The sequence below is a fragment of the Natator depressus genome, chromosome 11 (genome assembly GCF_965152275.1).
Source record: "Natator depressus isolate rNatDep1 chromosome 11, rNatDep2.hap1, whole genome shotgun sequence".
Classification (NCBI taxonomy): Eukaryota; Metazoa; Chordata; order Testudines; family Cheloniidae; genus Natator; species Natator depressus.
In genome coordinates, this window is record NC_134244.1 from 21,050,633 (window position 1) to 21,074,617 (window position 23,985).

Below are 23,985 nucleotides of genomic sequence, written 5' to 3' on the forward strand. Positions count from 1 at the left end.
TGTAGGGCTGAAAGAGTCCTCAAAGGTGACCTAGTCCATCCACCCATGCTGTGGGATGATTAAGTATACCTAGGCCACCCTAACAAACACCTTAACCTGTCCTTAAAAACCTCCAATGGCAGGGATTCCACAACCTCCCTAGGTAACCTTTTTCAGTGCTTAATGTAAATTGTTGCTTTCTTCCACAGTGGTAACTAAAGTGTTTTCCAGAATGATCTCTTTTGCAAAGTTTTCAGGGAAGAAAGGCGCATATAAATGTAAAATATTTTTGGCATGTTACAGTGGGAATTCATAATTTTGGTAATAATGAAGTTAAAATAACTTGAATTACATTGTATATTTTTTTAATTACATTCCAATCACCAGAATCATCAGTATTATGAAAAAGCTAATTGATTGTGACTGGAAATATTTCTTGGCCAGTTTTCTGCTGACTTTTTATGCTCATCTTTAGACAAGCTGAGTGCAGTGGTTTTATGAATTGAATAATATACAATTTTTGTTGTTACATGAAAATATCTCAGTTACTCTTTATAAATGGGAATATGGACAAATGGTTTGTATGTTCAGCCTCACTACGATACATTTACAAGTTTTTAGTTACTTTATTTTTCTAAATATCTATTTTAAACTAATAAGTTTACTCACAATCTATTTGTTTGTAGCGATGGAAAATCAAGGCACTTTTTGTTTTATCAACATTCAAATTCAGATATTCTACAGAACCTGAGCCAAATTTTTGTACTCTAAATGCACCAGTTTTAGGTCCTGCTCCATATATGTAATCTTCAAAAATGTCAATTCTATGTGGATGCAGCAACCCTTAAAGAAAGAAGGAAGGAAAAAAGTCATATTCAAATACTGATATTCTTCATTTTGGTATTAACAAGTTAAAACATTCTAGTTGAAATCTAAAAGGTTCTATTACTAAGGCGATGTCTAAACTACAGAGCTTATGCCAGCAAAGCCTATGCTGACAAATGTACCAGTGTCAGCTATGCTGACAAAAGCACTCTTCTGTCTGCATAGCTGCACCTACACTGCTGGGTTTGTTGGTATAGCTCTGTCACTGGGCGTGGGTGGTATTTTCCTGATCCACATAGCTATGCTGGTATAAGTTTTAAGTGAAGGCCAAGCCTAACATACAAACAGTCCTGGTAACATCCACAAGAGCCACCTAACTTTTAAATAGGAAGAAACTTGCTAAGTCATATTATATGGAAACTATTCTTTGTAGTTTGGTAAATACCATCCCCCTACCCCCACCCAAATGTCAGTTAGACCAGTCTAGTCATGAAAATTCTCAGAAAACCTACAGTTTTTGATAATGCAATCATACATATTTGAAATACTTTAACGGTATCTTACAGAAATAGATGAAATTAAAAATGTGTACACTTGATGATGGCTGTGCAAGGGTAAAACTAATCTGATAAAGAATTTCTCCAGTACTGTTTTCTATTGTTTTACCATTTTCTCGTCAGATATATTCCTATTTATTTATACTACCTTTAATTTAATCTGTAACTGCAGTACATTGATACAACATAAGGATTCCAAAACACCAAGTTTAACTACAGATTCATACATTTCAGGGATAGAAAGCACCATTAGATGATGTAGCCTGACCTCCTATATAACACAGGCCACAGAATTTCACCCAGTTGCCCCTGTAATGTGCCCAGTAATGTGTGTTTGAGTAGAGAATATTTTATGGAAAGGCTTCCTGTCCTGAAGACCTCAAGAGATAGAGTAACTTGGATGGACATGGTCAGGCCTAGTGGTCGGAGCTAGAATTAGAGGAGTCTAGGGTGGGGTTGGAGCGAGGGTGAAGCAGGATGAAGAGCAGGGCGGTGGTGAGAGCAGGGCTGGAGTAGGACTAGGAACAGGCCTGGGGCAAGGCTAGAGCAGACTAAGGCCTGGGGAGTCTGTTACTATTATTAGGCAGGAGAGAGTTCCAAGTCCTGCCATTACGTTGAGCACATTTAGCTGCTGTTCCTCCTGTGGGACTTGTATACCTGGTTTGGGAGTCACATGACCAGTTCCTGGCTTGTGGATTGGCTGGAGCCGAGCACAGGAGTGACTCATCACCTTTCAGAAACCACCATTTCCCTTGGTAGTTTGTTCCAATGGCTAATCATACTCGTTAAAAATTTGTAACTTAGTTTTAATTTGAATTTGTTTGGCTTTCAGCCATTGGTTAATGCTATGCCTTTCTCCACTGAACAGCCTTTTAGTCAATGCTTAATTTGTAATGAAAGAGGTGCCAGGGCTCAAGCAATTTTTTAACATTCATAACTGATGCAGTAAGCGCCAGAAGTGCCGGGGCTATAAGCTGCCAAGGCTAGAGGTGCCGGGGCTTAGCCTTGGTAAGTCCTGGCACAAATTAAGCATTGTATTTAGTACTTGGCATTTGGTCCTCATGAAATTACTTATACACCCTAATCAAGTCACAACTTGATCTTTTTTTTGATAAATTAAACAGACTGAGATTCTTAAGTCTCTCAGTGTAAGGCATTTTTTCCCCAGCCCCTGAATAACTTTTTAGGTACCTCTCTGCACCCTCTTTAATTTTTCAACATTATTTTTCAAATGTGGACACTAGAACTGGATATAGTCATCCAGTACTGGTCTCACCAAAGCTGTATACGGAAGAAATATCATGTCCCTATTCAAACTCACTAGTCCCCTGCTGATACAGCCAAGGATTAGCCCTTTTTGCCACAACATTAAACTGGGAGCTCACATTGAGTTGCCTTTCCACTATGACCCCTAAATTATTTTCAGACTCACTGCCTTCCAGGACACAGACCCCATGCTGGAGGTATGGTCAGCATTCTTTGTCCTAGACCTTGACCTTACAGTTGGTTGTATTAAAATATATTTTGTTTGAATGGGCCCATCATACCAAGTGATCCAGATAGTTCTGTATGACTGCCTAATCATTATTTACCACTCTGCCAATCTTTGTGTCATCTGCAAACTTAATTTACTTCTATACCATTGATATAAACATTAAATAGCGTGGGACTTAGAACTGATGATCCCTGTGGAACCCCCTAGAAACACACTGTTTCAATGATAATTACCACTGACAACTACTTTTTGAGATCTGTCAATCAGTTCTTAACCCATTGAACATGTGCTTTACTGATGTTGTGTAGTGATAGTTTTTTTTTTATCAGAATGTAAACATATATTACATAAAAAGAAAAGGAGGACTTGTGGCACCTTAGAGACTAACCAATTTATTTGAGCATAAGCTTTCCTGAGCTACAGCTCACTTCATCGGATGCATACTGTGGAAAATACAGAAGATGTTTTTATACACACAGACCATGAAAAAATGGGTGTTTATCACTACAAAAGGTTTTCTCTCCCCCCACCCCACTCTCTTGCTGGTAATAGCTTATCTAAAGTGATCACTCTCCTTACAATGTGTATGATAATCAAGGTGGGTCATTTCCAGCACAAATCCAGGGTTTAACAAGAACATCTGAGGAACAGTGGGGGGGGAGGGGGGAGGAATAAACAAGGGGAAATAGGTTACTTTTTATAATGAATCAACCATTCCCAGGCTCTATTCAAGCCTAAGTTAATTGTATCCAATTTGCAAATTAATTCCAATTCAGCAGTCTCTTGTTGGAGTCTGTTTTCGAAGTTTTTTTGTTGAAGGATAGTCACTTTGAGATCAGAAATCGAGTGACCAGAGAGACTGAAGTGTTCTCCGACTGGTTTATGAATGTTATAATTCTTGACATCTGATTTGTGTCCATTTATTCTTTTACATACAGACTGTCCAGTTTGACCAATGTACATGGCAGAGGGGCATTGCTGGCACATGATGGCATATATCACATTGGTAGATGTGCAGGTGAACAAGCCTCTGATAGTGTGGCTGATGTTATTAGGCCCTGTGATGGTGTCCCCTGAATAGATATGTGGGCACAGTTGGCAACGGGCTTTGATAAGCTATTACCAGCAGGAGAGTGGGATGGGGGGAGAGAAAACCTTTTGTAGTGATAAACACCCATTTTTTCATGGTCTGTATGTATGAAAACGTCTTCTGAATTTTCCACAGTATGCATCTGATGAAGTGAGCTGTAGCTCAGGAAAGCTTATGCTCAAATAAATTGGTTAGTCTCTAAGGTGCCACAAGTACTCCTTTTCGTTTTGCGAATACAGACTAACACGGCTGTTAGTCTGAAACCTGCCATATATTACATATATGCCGTTACCTTTATTAACCATTGTAATCTCATAAAAATGAAATAAAGTTTGTTTGACAAGGCCTATTTTCTGTTGCTTAACATTAATTATATTTCTATGCTTTAATTTTTTATTGACTGATTTACACATCAGCTTTTCCATTATTTTCCCTGGGACTGATGTCAGGCTAAATGGCCTACAATTACTCTACATAGGATTTCTATGTAATGGAATGCAAATAGCTGAAAGCTCTAGCCTGATGTTATTCAGCATACTGTGAATTACACATGTAGGCTGCAGTAGTCTGGATGCAGATCCACACCTGTGGCCATATGGAGCTCCCATAAAGTCAAACAAAGTGTCCCTGCACTTAGTCAATGCTGGGATTGGAGCCTTACAAATCCATTATCTACAATAATCTCTAACGGCAACAGAACTAATATTCACTGTATTGCTAGATGGGAATACCACAAATAATACAGAAATTGAGATAATTTCTTTTTAATTAACAGTTCTTTCAAAGTATGTGTTATAGAAAAACTCTGCATACCTTGTTTACTGCTCACAGATACTACTGAATCAGAGCCATCAAAAAGAACACTGCCAATAACAGATAATTCAAAGTCAGCCCAGAACAAACGCTGACTGAACTGATCAACTACAAGACCTGCCAAAAAAAAAAAAAAAAAAAAGGAGAGAGTTTACATTTACAATAAAGTATAAAAATATACCAGTATAAAAATATACCATAGCGTTTTGTAGATTATAGGCTTTCCCGTCTCTCATTTCCTGGAAGGCATTGCAATACTACATAGATGAGTGCAATGTAGGAATCTGACGAAAATAGACAAGTAAGGTTTCTGCTCAATCCTTAAATTCAGGCTGAGTGAACCAGTTCCTTTAATTTCTTTAATTTCCTTCCCACTGGTTATTTCCTTATCAATACCCAACCCCAGTCAGGTGGAAATATACCATATCCTTTTTATTTCATATACACATAGAAATCCTGTGCCTGTATGGAGCCCGACTGACTTCAGTAGAGCTCCTTTCAGGTGTGAGTGCGCACAGGTGTGCACAGTGAATTGTAGGATCAGGGTGTTAATGTTCTATGTGATCTTGCAAATCTATGTATCCTGCAGTACAGAAGTATTTTCTATGGTCATCAGACTTGCATAATGCCAGTATTTTACATATTATAAGAATTAAAACAGAAATGTTATGTTTGTTTGTTTTAGTTTAACTAGACTAAGTATTTAAACAATGATATTCAGATATCCAGAATAAAACACAGATACATTATGCCTAACCAGCCTCTAGACAATGACTTTGTAGTTAAATCAAGCAGACTATGCTCTATTAGGGACCTCTTAAAATGATTATATTTACTATTTTGTGTTCTGTTAAAATTTTCCATCTGCTTAAAAGTGATCTAATGCTCTGCGGTTAAGGTTACAGTTTTATAAGAATGGAAGAAACTGTTTTTTTCCGTATTGATGTAACAAGTATAAGTCAAAGTTATACATAGAAACAAAAGCATTCTTAAAGTAGTAAATTAATCAACTACTGATAGGAAAGAGGAAGTTGGAGAAAGTTTTATTCTGTATAATAATGAAATAGGTATGTATTTTTTTTTTAAAAAAAAAGCCTGAAGGTTTGGCATACACAATTCCATTGAAGTGAACTCAAAAATAAAACCAGAGCCCACATTGGCTTTGTGAATGTACAGTTGGACAGAATAATTTCTTGTAATAGATAATACAAAAAAGCTTTATGATAAATGACATTTAGAGTCTGCAACTGGAGAAATAGTCATCAGTCTCTGGCTTGGATTTATTCTAAAAGCTTTCAATAAGTAATAAATTTTTAAATTAAAATTTTAATGAAAGAATAATATATACTCAATTTGTCTTTCAGAAGTAAATTTCTGAAGTTAGCATAAAGTGAAAGGAGTCACTATTTTGTATACTTTATATTTAAAGCTACAGCAACACCACGTGAGCGCAAATATCCAATCTTATGCTCACTCTTATCTGGAATTGCAAAGTCATGTTTGGGAACAAATTTAGGAGCAGTAGGACATGCATTTGCAATAAAGCCTCACATTTTCTCTGATCAGGAACAGAAAAGTCTCAATTGAGAAGAATGATAGACTCCATAGGAACAGAAAGGCCTATTTTAAGCATGCTGAGAAAACAGAAATAGTAAAAAGCTAAATATGTTGAAAATATATAAAAATATATATAAAAAAATTTCAAGACCCCAGGAAGTTTTATTTTTTATCAGTACAAGCTATGGAAGAATGGACTAATGTTTTGCAATAAAAAACAAGAATCTTTACTTGTTAATTTTCACTTTCCTGAGCCCTTTAAGGATTCCGAAGTCTGGTTAAATGCTTATCTGAAATTTTTCTAAACATAACATAGCTAGAAGTAAATATTATGAAAAGAGGATCTTTTGCAGTCCTGTTTGTGGTCAGGCCAGAAATAAAACAGCACCTGCATTTTTCAGATCAGTTTTGTACTATTATTACTTGCAAAATTTCATATCATGAAAACTAACCATTCACATCACTGATGAGAGGGAAGGTGATATGTTTGGAGCACTGGGGAGAGAAAGATAACTTTAAAGGCAGTGTTTTAATACTGGAGTGAAAAACAAGGCGTCAGGAAATGAGAAGGTAACAGTAATTAAAGCAACAGATCATTGAAGCCTTGAGAAGTGTTTATATAAATATGTTTCAGCAAAAAATCTCCTCTAAATCTGGGGAAATATGAAAATCTTATTGTGGCAGCTTGATGCTCCACAAGAATTTGAGTATTCTCCTCAGAACCTCCCTTAGCTGAAATTTGCTATGCCATGAGTTGTTAGGTTTTAATATCCAAGTCAGGGAATACAGTCTGTTTTGGATTTGTAAACTATAGCATAAATAGACAATGATATAAAGATGATTTATAATAGATTAACAGTAACTATTATTATTCTTGTTTCAGTCTAAACATGGAGAAATGATGGAGGAGAGGTGCTTGAACAGACCAAGGGAGGTATAGAAGTGTATTTTGTTATTTAATTACGTTCATTTCATTCTGTATTTTGGCATTTGCTATTTTGAGCTTTCTGTCTGTAGCCTTAACCCTGCATAACTCAGATGATCTTAATTGTTACTTTTCTTGTTAAGCTTAAGTTCTTCTGTTTAATACTTAGGGAACAATACATTAAGTTGTCATTTCTTTTTAACATCTCTCTTTTTTGTACTTTTATTAAAATAAATGGATTTTAAAGTTTAGTACAGTATTCACCAAACTAACTACAGATAGACTGAGGTGAATAAGATAAAATCTTTTACAGGGCCAACTTCTGTTGGTGAAAGAGGCAAGCTTTCGAGCTACACAGAGCTCTTCTTCAGGTTTGGGAAAGGTACTCAGAGTTTCTTAACTAAACACAAGGTGGAACAGATTGTCTCTGCAAACAGTGCGAACTATAACAGACTGTAAGGCTTCATATACATTTTTTTAGACCTGATTTATACATAGATTTGTTGTGTGCTTGCTTGCTGTTTGCTTGCTTGCTTGAAGATTGTTTTGTGGCTTTTTTAGGGACTGAGTGCCGAGCCAAGTGGCCTGCTAAGTTAGGCTGAGAGCTTACTAATGAGGCTCCAGCCTGTTATCCTTTGATCCCTAACCCCATTATGATCCCTTGATAAATGGGAGGGCTAACTCAGGGAGAACAGAAGCAACAGACAGGGAAGTTTTATGAGGGAGTTTAGCAAGGGCAAGAGGCAGATACAGCTAACAAACAGATGCTAAACTTAGATCAATAACCCCCTTCTCCACCTGCCTAGTCCCCACCCCCAAACACCTGCAAGAATAAGAATAATACATGCAGAAGTCCAGCATCAGAGTGGGGGCTATCCAATTTATTGCACTAGATGCAGCATGTACAATCATCTGCCTTGTATGTAGATGGTATTTGTGTGTATGCGGTGCAAGCAGCTCATCAGACACAGTATGGGTTTGAGGTCAGAGTAGCTGAACCGGAGGAGCTAAGGGACACAGATAGATACTTAGAGGAGACTTTCAGGGACACAATAGAGCAATCCCACTCCAACTCTGATGCATCAGTGTGTTAAGGAGGACGAAAGTCACAAGGAAGGAGAACATCAAGCTGGAGTGGAGGGAAGCAATCCCATAGATTCCTTCCTTCTAGATGATATCATGATACTCCCTTGCACTTAAGATACCCCTCCTAGGATACCCCAGTTACTAGGAAGATCGGGTATTTATTTATTAGAAGTATAGATAACTGGGTTTGTGATGACCAGGAGAACTGCATAATACATTTCCTGCCAGGTACGAAGGTTGCAGATCTCAGAAAATATTCAGACAGACTTATGTGCAGTGCAGGGGAAGAGTCGGGGTTGTGGAACAAATGACATAGGAAAAGTAGGAGACAGGTCCTGGAGGCCAAATGTAGGCTACTGGATAAGAGATTAAAGTCCAGAACCTTCCTGGTAGTATTCTCTGAAATGCTTCCAGTTCCACATGCAGGGCCAGAAAGACAGGCAGAACTGCAGTGTCTCAATGCATGGATGAGACAACTGTGTGGGGAGGAGGCTTTTAGGTTTATTAGAAACCAGGTAACCTTTGGGGAAAGGGCTGGAAAAAAGTACACAAGTGTGGAAAAGTACAAGCTCAGGCCGAGTCATTCCTTATGAATGAATTTATGAAAGAGGAACTCTATATCCTAGTAAAGAGTATAGGAAAGAAGTTGGTAAAGTACAGGTGGGAGTTAGTAAGGAACAAACAATGACTCCCATTTAAATACAACACATGAAGGCAAGCAACTGAATATAGACAAAATGTACAAGTTCTTATATACAAATGCTAGAAGTCTAAATATTAAGATGGGTGAACTAGATTGCTTGGCATTAAATAAGGATATTGATATAAAAGGCACCACCAAAAGTTGGTGGAATGAGGATAATCAATAGGGCCTGGTAATATCAGGGTACTAAATACATAGGAATGACCATAGGTTGTGCTGGTGGGGGAGTGGCACTAAATGTGAAAGAAAACAGAGCCAAATAAAGTAAAAATCTTAAATGAATAAAACTGTTCTATAGAATCTCTATGGATATACATTCCATGTTTACCAATAAGAGTATAGCAGTACTAATATACTGCTGATCACCTGACCAGGAGGGTGATGGCAGTTATGAAATGCTCAGGGAGATCAGAAAAGCTACAAAGGCAGTAAACACAATAGTTATGAGGGATTTCAATGATCCTTATATTGACTAGTTATATGTCCAGACACAATAAATGCTTCTTCGAGTAGCTTGTCTTGATTTAGTCCTAAGTGGAGCACAGGGTTTTGTCCAAGAGGTGAATATAACCAATCTGCTTGGTAATAGTGACAATAATGTAATTAAATATAACATCCTTCTTGCCAAAGAAACCCACTGCAGTAGCATTTAACTTCAAAAATGAGGAAGCTAGTTAAACGGAAATTAAAAGGAACACTAACAAGGCTGAAATATCTGCAAACTGTAGAGACCTTTTAAAAACACAGTAATAGAGGCTCAAACTAAATGAATACCCCAAATTAAAAAAAATCAGTAAAAGAACCAAAAAAATGCCAACATGGCTAAACAGCAGAGTAAAAGAGTCTGTTACAGGCAAAAAGGCATCCTTTAAAAATCGGAAGTCAAATCCTAGTGAGGAAAATAGAAAGGAACAAACTCTGGCAAGTCAAGTGTAAAAGTGTAAGAAGGCAGGCCAAGAAAGAATTTGAAGAGCAACTAGCTAACAATACAAAAACTAACAGCAATTTTATTTTAAGTACATCAGAGATAGCAAGCGTGCTAAACTGTCATTTGGGCCACTGGACGATCAAGGTGCTAAAACAATGAGCAGTCTGGTGGTGCTTTAAAGACTAACAGATTTATTTGGGCATCAGCTTTCGTGGGTAAAAAACCCACTTCTTCAGATGCATGGAGTAAAAATTACAGATACAGGCATAGATATACTGACACATGAAGAGAAGGGAGTTACGTTAAAAGTGGAGAACCAGTGTTGACAAGGCCAATTCAGTCAGGGTGGATGTGGTCCACTCCCAATAATTGATGAGGAGGTGTCAATATCAAGAGAGGGAAAATTGCTTTTGTAGTGAGCCAACCACTCCCAGTCCCTATTCAAGTCCAAATTAATGGTTTTAAGTTTGCAAATGAATTGTAGCTCTGCAGTTTCTCTTTGAAGTCTGTTTTCGAAGTTTTTTTTTGTTGAAGGATGGCTACCTTTAAATCTGCTATTGAATGTCCATGGAGATTGAAGTCTTCTCCTACTGGCTTTTGTATGTTACCATTCCTGATGTCTGATTCGTATCCATTTATTCTTTTACATAGAGATTGTCCGGGTTGGCCAATATACATGGCAGAGGGGAATTGCTGGCACATGATGGCATATATCACATTAACAGAACACCACTGGCCATCATGTACAGGCCTCAGCTAAAACCTTTCCAGCACATCATCAACAATCTACGTCCTATCCTGGAAAATGATCCCACACTCTCACAGACCTTGGGAGGAAGGCCAGTCCTCGCTTACAGACAGCCCCCCAACCTGAAGCAAATACTCACCAGCAACTACACACCACACCACAGAAACACTAACCCAGGAACCAATCTCTGTAACAAACCCCGTTGCCTTCTCTGTCCCCGTATCTACCCTAGCAACACCATCGGAGGACCCAACAACATCAGCCACACCATCAGGGGCTCATTTACCTGCACATCTACTAATGTGATATATGCCATCATGTGCCAGCAATGCCCCTCTGCTATGTACATTGGCCAAACCAGACTATAGAGGATGTGGGGGAGATCCCACACACGAACCATTCATTTCAGGTGACAAATCTGTGAAACGTTTCCAGATTAACTGGTCAATAGCAGAGGTTTTAGAACAAATTGATAAATCACATAGTAATAAGTCACTAGGACCAGATGGTATTCACTCAAGAGTTCTGAAGGAACTCAAATATGAAAATACAGAATTACTAACTGTGGTATGTAATCTATCATTTAAATCAGGCTTTGTAGCAGATAATTGGAGGTTAGATAATGTAATGCCTATTTTTTTAAAAAGGCTCCACAGATGACCCTAGCAATTACGGCTAGTAAGCCTAACTTCAGTGCCAGTAAACTGGTTGGAACTATAATCAAGTACAGAATTACCAGACACACACACACACAAACACAACATGTTGGGGATGAATCAACATGGCTTTTGTTAAGGGAACTCATGCCTCACCAACCTATTAGAATTTTCTGAGGGAGTCAATAAGCATGTGAACAATGCTGATCCAGTGTATATAATGTAGCTGGACTTTCAGAAAGCCTTTGACATGATCATCACCAAAGGCTCTTAAGCAAAATAAGCAGTCATGGAATAAGAAGGAAGGTCCTCTCATGCATCAGTAACTGTTTAAAAGATATGAAATAAATGGTCGAAATAAATGGTCAGTTTTTACAATGGAGAGAAGTAAATAATGGGATCACCCAAAGATCTGCACTGGGACCTGAGCTGTTCAACATATTCATAAATGGTTGCAAAAGTGGGGGGAACAGTGAGGTGGCAAAATTTGCAGACAATTTTGCAGTACACAAGTACTCAAAATAGTTAAGTCCAAAGCTGACTGGGAAGAGGTACAAAGGGATCTCAGAAAACTGGATGAGTGGGCAAGAAAACTGCAGATGAAATTCAGTGTTGATAAAGGCAAAGTAATGTGCATTGGAAAACATAATCCCAAGCATCCACACAAAATTATGGAGTCTAAATTAGCTGTTACCACTCAAAAAGGAGATCTTGCCGTTATTGTGGATAGTTCTCTGAAAACATCTGTTTAATGTGCAGCAGCAGTTAAAAAAGCTAACAGAATGTTAGGAACCATTAGGAAATGGATAGATAATGAGACAGAAAATACCATAATGGCACAATATAAAGCCATGGTATGCTCACATCTTGAATACTGTGTATAGTTCTGGTAGCTTCATCTCAAAAAAGATACATTAGATTTGTAAACAGTACAGCTAAAGGCAACAAAAATGATTAGGTGTATGGAACAGCTTCCATATGAGGAGAGATTAAAAACACTAGCACTGTTCAGCTTGTGAACATGACTAAAGGGGGATATGATAGAGGTAGATAAAATCATTGATGGTACGGAGAAAGCAAATATAGGAAGATTTATTTACCCCTTCACATAAAGCAATAACTAGGGGGTCACTCAAGGAAATTAATAGGCAGCAAGTTTAAAACAAAAGGAAGTATGTCTTCACACAATGCACAGTCAGCTTGTGGTGTTGTGAAGGGAATGTTGTGAAGGCCAAAAGTATAACCGGGTACAAAAAAATTATATAAGTTCATATGGATGGGTTCATTAATTGCTATTAGCCAAGATGGTCAGGGATGAAACCTATCCTCTGGGTGTCCCTAAATCTCCAAATGGCAAAAGCTAGGACTGAACAACAGGGAATGGATGACTCAAAATGCCCTGTTCTGTTAATTCCCTCTCTATATATATCTATAGTTATTTGGTATTGTCTTATAAAGTTACTGTGTTAAGCTTATCTAGATTCAGTTATGTCATTTAAAAATATTATGAATGTACTAGTTAATTGTATATTTATTACTAGAATATAAAATTATAGAATTCTTTAGGACTGCAAAATTGGAAGTCAGCCAAGAAATCCACACAATGCTACCTTTTAATGGGGAATTTGAAATTCCATGTACCTGTAGGTCTTTGTAAATTCTTCTGTACCAATATCCTTCTTAGAGTACCATCCATTGCCGCTTCTTCTATGTGAGAGTGGTCCCCAATGACTGTCCAATACATCATCCTAAAAATATCAAACATAAAATTGTTGCCATGAATTTGCATAAATTAACACCTTAAATGTACATAGCACCTTTCTTCAAATGATCTCAAAATACTTAACAGACATTATATTATTGTAAGTCTCACAAAACACCTGAGAGATGAGGAATATTAACCTCATTTTGCAGATGGGTAAACTGAAGCAGAAAGGCTAAATAACCAAATGTGCACATTTGTAGACATTATTATGCAGCAAGTCATGTTTGCTTTGCTTAAACTTCTATGTATGTTTGTTATTTATAAAATAGAATACAACATGATAAAATGCCACAGAAACAACATACCCCTTTTTAGGATTTACAGCAATTGCATATGGTTCTCCTGCCGTATTTGTAAGCAACCTTGTACAGTTTGGTCCATTCAACTGTCCTACATTGATGGAGTATCTTAAACTTGTCCAGTGAGTTGTATAGTAACTGAACCAATGCATTCTAGAATGATCCGTCCAGTAAATATTTCCAGCAATCCAGTCAACAGCAATATCCCTGGGTCTTTTGAATTCAGGACACTAGAAGGAGCAAATTTTAAAGTCGTAATTACGAAATTTACCTTTTACAGTAGGCATATAGTCACATTTTCCCCCCTTCATTAACGGATCCATTCTTTTTAACAGAAATCTTATAAAACTTTTTTAATCACTTAAATACAAATAAATTAATATCTTTGAAATACACAGGAGGAAAGCAACAAAATGATCAAAGATTTAGAAGGATTTAGAAAACCTGACCTATGGAAAAAAACTGTGCATGCTTAATCTTCAGAAAAGGGGCAGGGAGGAACCTGATAACAATCTTCAAGCATATTAAGGGCTGTTATAAAGAGGACAATAAAACTATGACTAACTGTTCTCCATGTCCACTGAAGGACAAGAAGCAATGGACTTAATCTGCAGCAACGGAGATTTAGGTTAGATATTAGGAAAAGCTTTCTAACTATAAGGATAGTTAAGATGTGGAATCGGCTTTCAAGATAGGTTGTGGAATCCCTGTCACTGCAAGTTTTTAAGAACAGGCTGGATAAACATCTGTCAGGGAGGGTCTAGGTTAGTTGGTCCTACTTCAGTGTGGGGGGCTGGACTTGATGACTTCTCAAGGTTCCTTCTAGCCCTACATTTCTATGATTCTATGACTCTGCACATCTATGTGATATGTGTTTGGCTGGTCATAATACTGAGCTACAGAATCACTTACAACTGTATGGGTATAAGTGCACAAACTGTGGGTTGAATACTCGAAACTATTTAGTAGCATAGAAAGGTTTCTCCAGTGGGTAATGCCCATCAGCAGGTTGGTTTCACAGTACTGTGCCACGTGGAAGAGCAATTTCAACAATTTTTTTTGTACTTCTGAATGAGGCTATTACCACTGTACCTCTTAAGGAAAGGGTACTAGCATGTGCTAAGATATGGAACATCAAAATCAATATTATTATTCAAAGGATTGAGCTACTGGTATTGAAGTAAACAAAATGATACTGGTTGTAATTCTAAAGGGCTGGAGGAAGATGGTTTGATATTAGTCAACTGTGATAGGGGTTGTACCCCACATGGACAAGGAATAGGTTTATACGGACCTGAGAGGCCATGCTTAATTGTTGATGTAGCCCAGCTGAGAGGTGGGGCTGGGAAAGCACTATGAACAGCAAAAGTAAAGAACAGAAGGGGGGCTGCAGGGAGTGTGTGAAGGACTCTACAGTCACTCTCTGAGATCAGAGAAAAGAGAAACCACAGCACTCAAGGAAGAAGCCCAGAGGGACTGTGAGCCCTGAGACCCTCTCCTGAGTAGAGATGTCTGATGGGGGTCAGGAGAGAGAGCCAAAGCAGCCACGGGATTGAAGCAGACTCCCGTGGTAAGACCTGATAAAAGGACAGGATCCCGACTACAGGGAGAGCACTCTGGAAGGTGTTCAGAGCAGGAACAGCAAATGGAACTTAAGAGGTATGCAAAGGCCAAGTCTGAAGAGGGTGAAACTCGGTTTATGTTCATACTTTTGGTTTGCGATTTAACCAGGGATTTCAGGGGAGAACGGTGCAAGTCTGAGAAAAGGGTGAACCTGGAGAGGTAGTGCAGAGAAGGCCTGGTAGAAAGCTATGGCAGGAAGAAGCCCAGGGAGGTAGCCGGGGCAGGTCAAAATAGGTGGACCTGGCCTGCTTACTACAGGGCTGTAATCCAAAAATAGAGTGGGAGGGTGTGGTTCACCTACCAGCCACCAATGAGGTGGCGTGAGGCCCAAGAAGGGAACAAGGATAGTGGAGAGCCCTGAGAGAAGGGTATGAAGAACACAGAGCCCAGAGTTAAGGCCAAAGACCTTTTTGTAAGGACATCTGAATTTTTATTTTTTGGACTTTGTTACCCCCAAAAGGGTAGGTCTAAATTGTGACCTGGCCAGAGAACTGAGTTACAGGAAGAGAGGCCACTGAGGGGCCAGAGCAACCAATGGCAGGAGTACTAGAGAGAAGAGAGCTTCTTTATGCCACACTGAGCCACAAGGAGGCGCACCTACAGTGAATCCATAACAGAAGTACAGCCCTGCAGCCCGAAAAAAGGCTTGTAGGGGAGAGCTGCTGCTGAGAAAAAAAAAAGATTCTAGTATGGAGTCCTAAATCATGGCTGTACAGAAGTCTGCCAAGGATAAGTACAATCTTATTTTGCAATGAATGGCATATATTCTGTTCATTCTGGTTGGCTCTGCACACTCTTGGACTATCCTAGAAAGGATATTTTTTAGCACTGCTTCTCTTCTTTAGCTGATTGACAGGCACTTACTGATATCAGCCATTGAAACTGTACATTGATACACATTATATTAGATGATATTTATGAGAGGATTTGGCTAAGGCAGGTTTTGTGGCTATTGGAGGACCCAGACAACATGGAAGTCATGAAATATAACTCCACTGAATCACACTTTTAAATGTTATACAAAAATAAACAGCATCATTTCAAAACTATTGGGTTAGAATTACGAATCTTAAATAACTGAATAATTTTTTATAACTCTGAGTTGTAATGTATCTATTACAATTTCATGGCAACAATTATGGCTCTGACACTAGAAGGTGCTCCCTGAAGGTGGATTCCTCCCAGGTGGAGCGGATTGCAGAATCAGAACTTAAAGAAAAAATAAAATTAAGTTTAGGGAATACAGTTATGAAAAATGTAGTTCTCATATTTGTCAGAACTCCTATAGAAAACTGTACATTTTGCAAGCCAGGAATGTGCCATTGTTTTCTCTAATAGAAAGAGGCAAATAATCTGAGATTTAGGGCTTTGCACATATTCAAATGTATGTTTGCCTTTTTGTATACAATAGTATTAAACTATTTTAGAAGGAAATATCTATATTTTTCCAAACATGGTAACAAAATACTAAATACTACAAAGGGAAGGAAAATCTACTTAGAATAACTTCTTTGCCTCAGGTATCAGAGTCCTATAATAGCAAAAAGACATTTACCGGATTTTTTTTTTAAATAAAATGAAGGTCAGTTCAATTTATAGACGACACAATAAGGACTGCATGGGGAATTAAGATAGTTCATTGTATGTAAATCCTTAATCCTGCAAAAATGCCATAGAATCCTTTATGTTCTAACGACTGACAGGATCATAACTTTCTATTTAAATGAAGATTAAAGAAGCAAACTCAGTCACAGCACACACCAAATAGTGTTGCTTTGAAAACAGTGTCAGAGTAAGTTTGGAAAAGTCTAAACAAATATATCATATGGCACTCCTGTATTAGAAAAGGGGGCTACTGGCTTTCTATACTTTAAAAAAATTACAGAAAAGAAATGAATTAATGTCAAAGAATTTTAGCATTTTCTACTAGTTCTACTAGATTAATGCTACTTGTTAGTGTTTTGCTATTATTATTAATTATCCAGCAATAGCACTGAGGCCTTCATTCTACTAGTGTTTGAGACAAACCATTCCAAGCAAAAAATAAAATATGGATATTTGCAAGACTTTTAATTAAATTATATTTTGTAATCAAAATGTCTTTTAATACTAATTTATACTCTGTAATCTGATCTGCGCTGAGAAACCCCTTTACCCAGGCAGAGCTCCACTGACTTCACTGGACACCATACAGACTTAATGATCTGCTTGCATGCATCATATTGCAGGCTTGGGGCCTAGTATTCTTTTGAAATAACATAATACCTCAGACCCCAGGGGAAAGAAAACCTGTGGCTCCTTTAACAGTTGCTTCCTTTCTCCTGAGCACTCAGCCATCTTGTGGGCTTGAGGAGGGGGGCTGATTGGTTGAATGATAGGATGAAGCATACGCCTAATGGCTCCTGTGTACCGACCATTGAGGGCTTTAACCCCTTCCTTCTATCCAGGGTGCCATTCTGTGCTGAAAAGAAAAGCTGTCCCCTTCCCTCTTTTGACTAGGACTGGGTTTTGGGGTCTCATGCTAGTTACCTTTTGGAATCTGAAAAAGAAGTTTCTCCCTCACTACAAGAAGTTTGGCCTGAGAAGTGTGGATTTTTTCCCACTTTCTTCTCAGCAGCCCAGGGCCTTAGTGGTTAGGTAAGGCTATACAATTCATTTTCTGGAAACTGGCACGTGGCCAGAGCAGCTATTTGATCAGTACAGGAGCTGGTACCTTGAAAAACTGGAATCACGTTAGGAGGAGGCATCTCCTAAAGAAGGTGGGGAATGGGGTTGGGGCTCCTAATTTCTGGTACAAGGAGCAGACAGTCGCCCTATTTCTGCCATTAACCATTATATGATGGGAGCATGATGGGGTTCCAGTAACAATGCTGCGACCAGGTTAATGAGGTGAGGGGCTGACAACAGCCCTCTACAGGACAGAAAAAGGATAAACAAACAGGAACATAAAGGATACACTATTTTTAGCAATATTTCTTACAGTAATCTCTGCAACTAAATATATTTTAACTTATTTGAGAGTTTGGGGTTGCAAGCAAATCCTCACCCTGTATTAGGGTTGTTTCTAACTAAGTAGGATCTCTGCTGTCTCTGCAGAGTGATTCAGTTGGTTAGACTTGAGGTCAACAACTTTATGTTGTGAAGACTAATTTTACACAGAAGAAAGGTCCCATCCCTGGTCTGACAGCCTCTGTACTACTGAGGAGGATGAACATCTCAGGGAAGGAAAACATCAAACTGGAGCAGAGGGAAATGAGTGGGGATGCTCCTTCCAGGTGATGCCAGGGTATCTCTTGCACTAAGGATACCTTTTCAGGGAGGGAACGCCAGTTATTAGGAAGAGACAGGTAATAGTAATGGGGGATTTGGTCATTAGAAACATTAGCTGGGTTTTGTGATGACTGAGAGAACCACTTGGTGACTTTCCGGCTGGGTGTGAAGACTGTGGATCTCTTGAGACTTCTAGACAGACTTACGTGTAGTGCTAGGGAGGAGCTGGTGGTCGTGGTACATGTAGGATAGGAGAGAGGTCTTGGAGGCCAAATTTAGGCTGCTAGATAAGAGACTGAAGTCCAGGACCTCTATGGTAGCACTCCCTGAAATGCTTCCAGTTCCATGTGCAGGGCCAGTTAGACAGGCACAACTGCAGAGTCTCAATTCGTGGATGACATGATGGTGTAGAGAGGAGGGGTTTAGATTTATTAGGAACTGGGGAACCTTTAGGGAAATGAGGAGACTATATAGGAAGGATGGGCTCCACCTAAACCAAAATGAAACCAGATTGCTGGGGCATAAAATTAAAAAGAATGTAGAGTTTTTAAATGAAGGGGTGAAGGAAAGCAGACAGGTGTGAAGGAGACATCCTTAGGGGACGATCTATTAATGGAGATTCTCTATATCCTTGTAAGGAGGAGAGGATGGAAAGTGATAAAAAATGGGCAAGATATGATGAGAAACAGTCAAATGTAAAAGAGTCCCACTCAATTACATCACATAATGTCAAACAGCTAAAAAGTGACAATTTTTAAGTGCCTGTATAAAAATGTTAGAAATATAAATACTAAGATGGATGAACTAGAGTACCTCGTATTAAAGCTTATGCTCAAATAAATTTTTTAATCTCTAAGGTGCCACAAGTCCTCCCTTTCTTTTTTCAAGGGAGGAGAAACTGCTTTTGTAGTTGGCTAGCCAATCACAGTCTTTGTTTAATCTTGAGCTTTTGCAAAAAATCATTTGCAAATTTGACACCATCAGCTCAGGATTAAACAAAGACTGTAAATGGCTAGCCAACTACAAAAGCAGTTTCTCCTCCCTTGGTGTTCACACCTCAACAGCTAGAAGAGGACTTCATCCTCCCTGATTGAACTAACCTCGTTATCCCTAGCCTAATTCTTGCTTGCATATTTATACCTGTCTCTGGAAATTTCCACTACATGCGACAAAGTGGGTATTCACCCACAAAAGCTTATGCTCCAATATGTCCGTTAGTCTATAAGGTGCCACAGGACTCTTTACCACTTTTACTATATGTGAAAGAAAGTCTAGAGTCAAATGAAGTAAAAATCTTATATGAACCAAACTGTACCATAGAATCTCTATGGATAGTAATGCCATGCTTGAATAATAAGAATATAGCAATAGGGATATACTACCAACCACCTGACCAGGATGGTTATAGTGACTGTGAAGTGCTCAGGGAGATTAGAGAGGATATAAAAATAAACACAAAAATAATAGGGGATTTCAACTATCCAGCTGAACTACTTAGTATTAGTGACCATAACATGATAAAATTAAACATCCCTGTGGGGTGGAGGGGGAACACCAAAACAGCCCACTACAATAGTATTTAATTTCAGAAAGAGGAACTTCACAAAAATGAGGAACTTAAACTGAAATTAAAAGGTACAGTGCCCAAAGTGAAATCCCTGCAAGCTGCATGGAAACATTTTAAAGACACCATAATAGAGGCTCAATTTAAATGTATACTCCACATTAAAAAACATAGTAAGAGGACCAAAAAAACAAACAAACCTGTGGCTAAACAATGAAGTAAAAGGAGCAGTTATAGGCAAAAAGACATCCTTTAAAAAGTGGAAGTTAAATCCTATTGAGGAAAATAGAAGGAGCATAAACTCTGGCTAGTGCAATGTAAAAATATAATTAGAAAAGCTAAAAAAGTATTTGAAGAACAGCTAGCCAAAGACTCAAGAAGTAAGAGCAAAAAATGTTGTAAGTACATCAGAAGCAGGAAGCCTGCTAAACAACCAGTAGGGCCACTGAACATTGAGATGCTGAAGGATCACTCAAGGAAGATAAGGCCATTGCTGAGAAACTAAACAAATTCTTTGTATTAGGATTGAGGGGGATTCCCAAACCTGAGCCATTCATTTTAGGAGACAAATCTGAGGAACTGTCCCAGATTGTTGTGTCATTAGAGGAGATTTGGAACAAATTGATAAATTAAACCTTAATAAGTCACCAGAACCAGATGGCATTCACCCAAGAGTTCTGAAAGAACTCAAATGTGAAATTGCAGAACTATTAACTGTGATATATAACTTATCATTTAAATCAGTTTCTGTACCAGATAACTAGAGGATAGCTAATGTGATGCCAATTTTTGAAAAAGGCTCCAGAGGCAATCCTGATAATTACAGGCTGGTAAGCCTAATTTCAATACCAGGCAAATTGGTTGAAACTGTAGTAAAGAACAGATTTGTCAGATACATACATGAACACAATTTGTTGGGGAAGAGTCAACATGGTTTTTCTAAAGGGAAATCATGCCTCACCAAACTACTATAATTCTTTGAGGGGGGTCAACAAGCATCTGGACCAGGATGATCCAGTCGATATAGTATACTTGGACTTTCAGAAAGCCTTTGACAAGTTCTCTTACCAAAGGCTCTTAAAGTAAGCTGTCATGGGATAAGACGGAAGGTCCTCTCATGGATCAGTAACTGGTTAAAAGATAGGAATCAAACGGTAGGAATCAATGGTCAGTTTTCAGAATGAAGAGAGGTAAATAGTGGTGTCCCCCATGGGTCTGTACTGGGACCAGTACTGTTCAACATATTCATAAATGATCTGGAAAAAGGGGTAAACAGTGAGGTGGCAAACTTTACAGATGATATAAAAATACTCAAGATAGTTAAGTCCAAAGCAGACTGAGAAGAGTTACAAAGGGATCTCACAAAACAAAATGGCAGATGAAATTCAATGTTGATGAATGCAAAGTAATGCACATTAGAAAACATAATCCCAATTATACATATAAAATGATGGGGTCTAAATTAGCTGTTACCACTCAAGAAAGCATCCACTCCATGTGCAGTGGCAGTCAAAAAAGCTAACAAAATATTTGGACTCATTAGGAAAGTGAAAGATAATAAGACAGAAACTATCATATTGCCCTGGTATAAATCCATGGTACGCCCACATCTTGAATACTGCGTGTATATCTGGTCACCCCATCTCCAAAGAGACATATTGGAATTGGAAAAGTTTCAGAAAAGGGCAAGAGAAATTATTAGGGGCATAGAACAGCTTCCATATCAGGAGAGATTAATAAGACTAGGACTTTTCAGCTTGGAAAAGAGATGACTAATGGAGGATATGATAGAGATCTATAAAATCATGACTGGTGTGGAGAAAGTAAATAAGGAAGTGTTATTTACTCCTGATAACACAAGACCTAGGGGTCACCAAATGAAATTATTGTCTGGCTATGCCGAAAGAATGACAGGAGACAGTAGATATGGATTTAATCAGGCTGCAACTTTATTATTAGACAGATGTCTGGGACTAACCCAGCGGATAAAAATGTGCAGTGCAGGTGCAAAATTTATGTCCCTCCAGCAGATCCACTGCCGGGATCCTCCAATTCCAGCCAATTTTTTTTTCGTGGTGGGGGGGGGGGTTCCATCAGCTCCCCTCCCTTTTCATCCAGGTCCCTCCAGCAATTCCCTTGCCAGGACCTTACTGACCACCCCCCCTTGTAGGAGGGGTTAAGGTTGACTATAATGATGGGGGGGTTGGCTCCCTGCTGTACCAATCATAGGAGTCCGCAACTGCCCCCGGCTTGCTTAATTACCAAGCACCTCTCCTTAATTCCTTTTCCAAGCCATTTTTCCATTCTTTTGTGCCTTAATTTATGGAGTACCTGCACTGAACATCTGCTATACACTTAAATAAAGGGATGCAACATACAGCCTTCCGCCCGTCATGCTGTGCGTGAACAGAGCCCACCTGAACCTGTTGCAAGGAAGGCAAAAAAACTCCCACTGCACCTGGCCAATATGGTCAGACCCCCTTAGTGGGGTGGCTAGTGTAATGCCCACAGCAGATATAGCTAAACACTGGGCATATTTGTGACCTAATTAGGGAGGGAGGGTGGGTGCTGCCCAGCCTGTTCTGAGTGAATGAGTGGAGTGGACAGGCCCAGGCTGACCTTTTTAAACCCCTCATTCCTAGGTGGTGAGGCATCCACCATGCTGACTGCTCTTCTAGCAGTGTTACGTCTCCCCTCCTCCCCCAAGCCAGAAAGTATTGCTCTCTTCTCCCGGCCAGCCAGACAAACCCCTCCCCGCTTAAAGTGCAGGGCGGTGAATAGGCAGCAGGTTCAAAACAAATAAAAGGAAGTATTGCTTCACACAATGCACTGTCAACTGGTGGAACTCTTTGCCAGAGGATGTTGTGAAGACAAGACTATAAGGGGGTTCAAAAATGAACTAGATAAGTTCATGGAAGATAGGTCCATCGATGGCTATTAGTCAGGATGGGCAGGGATGTAAAACTGTGCTCTGAAGTGACCCTAACCTCTGTTTGCCAGAAGCTGGGAATGGGCAACAGGGGATGGATTACTTGAGGATTACCTGTTCTGCTCATTCCCTTTGAAGCATCTAGCATTAGCTACTGTCAGAAGACAGGGTACTGGGCTGGATGGACCACTGGTCTGACACAGTATGGCTGTTTGTATGTTCTTATGTACTGAAGATTTTCAAAATTTCACAGTAACAACATAGGGTTTAGAAACAATCACAGTATGGTTATTGATTATAGAGCAATATTTTATTCCCCAAACTGAGAGAATGCCATATTAGATATAGATCAGGCAAGAATAGTTCTGAAATGTTGGCACCTTCAGTTATCATGCAACAAACAACGCTTCAGCTCCTTTAACACAGTCTATTAAGCAACCATCAGATGATACTGACTACTGACTTGGATCCAAAGGGGCGACAGATGACACTAGTTGGATCAACTGGACCCTTTCTGCCTTTTGGGATCTGAAGCCTTTTGGGATTCCAACACTGACTTGCCCGTAAGCAAGGAAGAAGGGCCTGGTGCTAATTAACAGTCACCTTGCACCAAGCTAAGGGCTCCTTCTAACAGGAATTGCCAGAATTCGGGGTCTCATTCTCACACAGTCATCTGGGTTAAAGTTGCACAAAGACAGAATCTCCTCAGCAGATAAGAATCACCAGTGTATAGAAGGTACAATGTATGCTAGTCCACCATGGCCACTAAGGATAAGACAAACTATGCAGATGAAAGGAAAAAGCAGAGGAATTCTAGAGGGGTCTGACTAGGTTGTCCTACAGCTGGAAGGAACTGAATGGTAGGTCTTCATATTCATTTGGGCCTGACATCTGATACCATGATGGTGCACACACGCGTACAATCCCAACAGTTGCTCTTGTGAAGACGTGGAGTATACATTTAAAAGTATGGATTTGCAACACTAGTTAAATAGCAATTTGCCTGCACTATTGATTTTTAATGTGCATTAACACAGCATTCACAACTTATTCAATCTTGCCTGCAGAATTACTAAATTATTAAAAATGATTTTATGTTCCATAAATAACAAACCCATAAGTAATAATCTAACTTTACAAAGATACATTTAGAAAAATAGTCTAGCAATTGTT

At 38.9% G+C, this 23,985-nt stretch overlaps 1 protein-coding gene across 1 annotated transcript in view; it reads right to left on the reverse strand.

Moving 5' to 3' along the window:
* The window catches only part of LRP1B (LDL receptor related protein 1B), a 1,292,938-nt gene that overhangs the window by 76,317 nt on the left and 1,192,636 nt on the right, over positions 1-23,985 (reverse strand). The window contains exons 78-81 of the mRNA XM_074967293.1: positions 13,433-13,656; positions 13,004-13,110; positions 4,760-4,876; positions 649-822 (exon numbers count right to left, since the gene is read on the reverse strand). Of these exons, the coding sequence (XP_074823394.1) occupies positions 649-822; positions 4,760-4,876; positions 13,004-13,110; positions 13,433-13,656 (622 nt within the window). The remainder of the gene's footprint in view (positions 1-648; positions 823-4,759; positions 4,877-13,003; positions 13,111-13,432; positions 13,657-23,985) is intronic.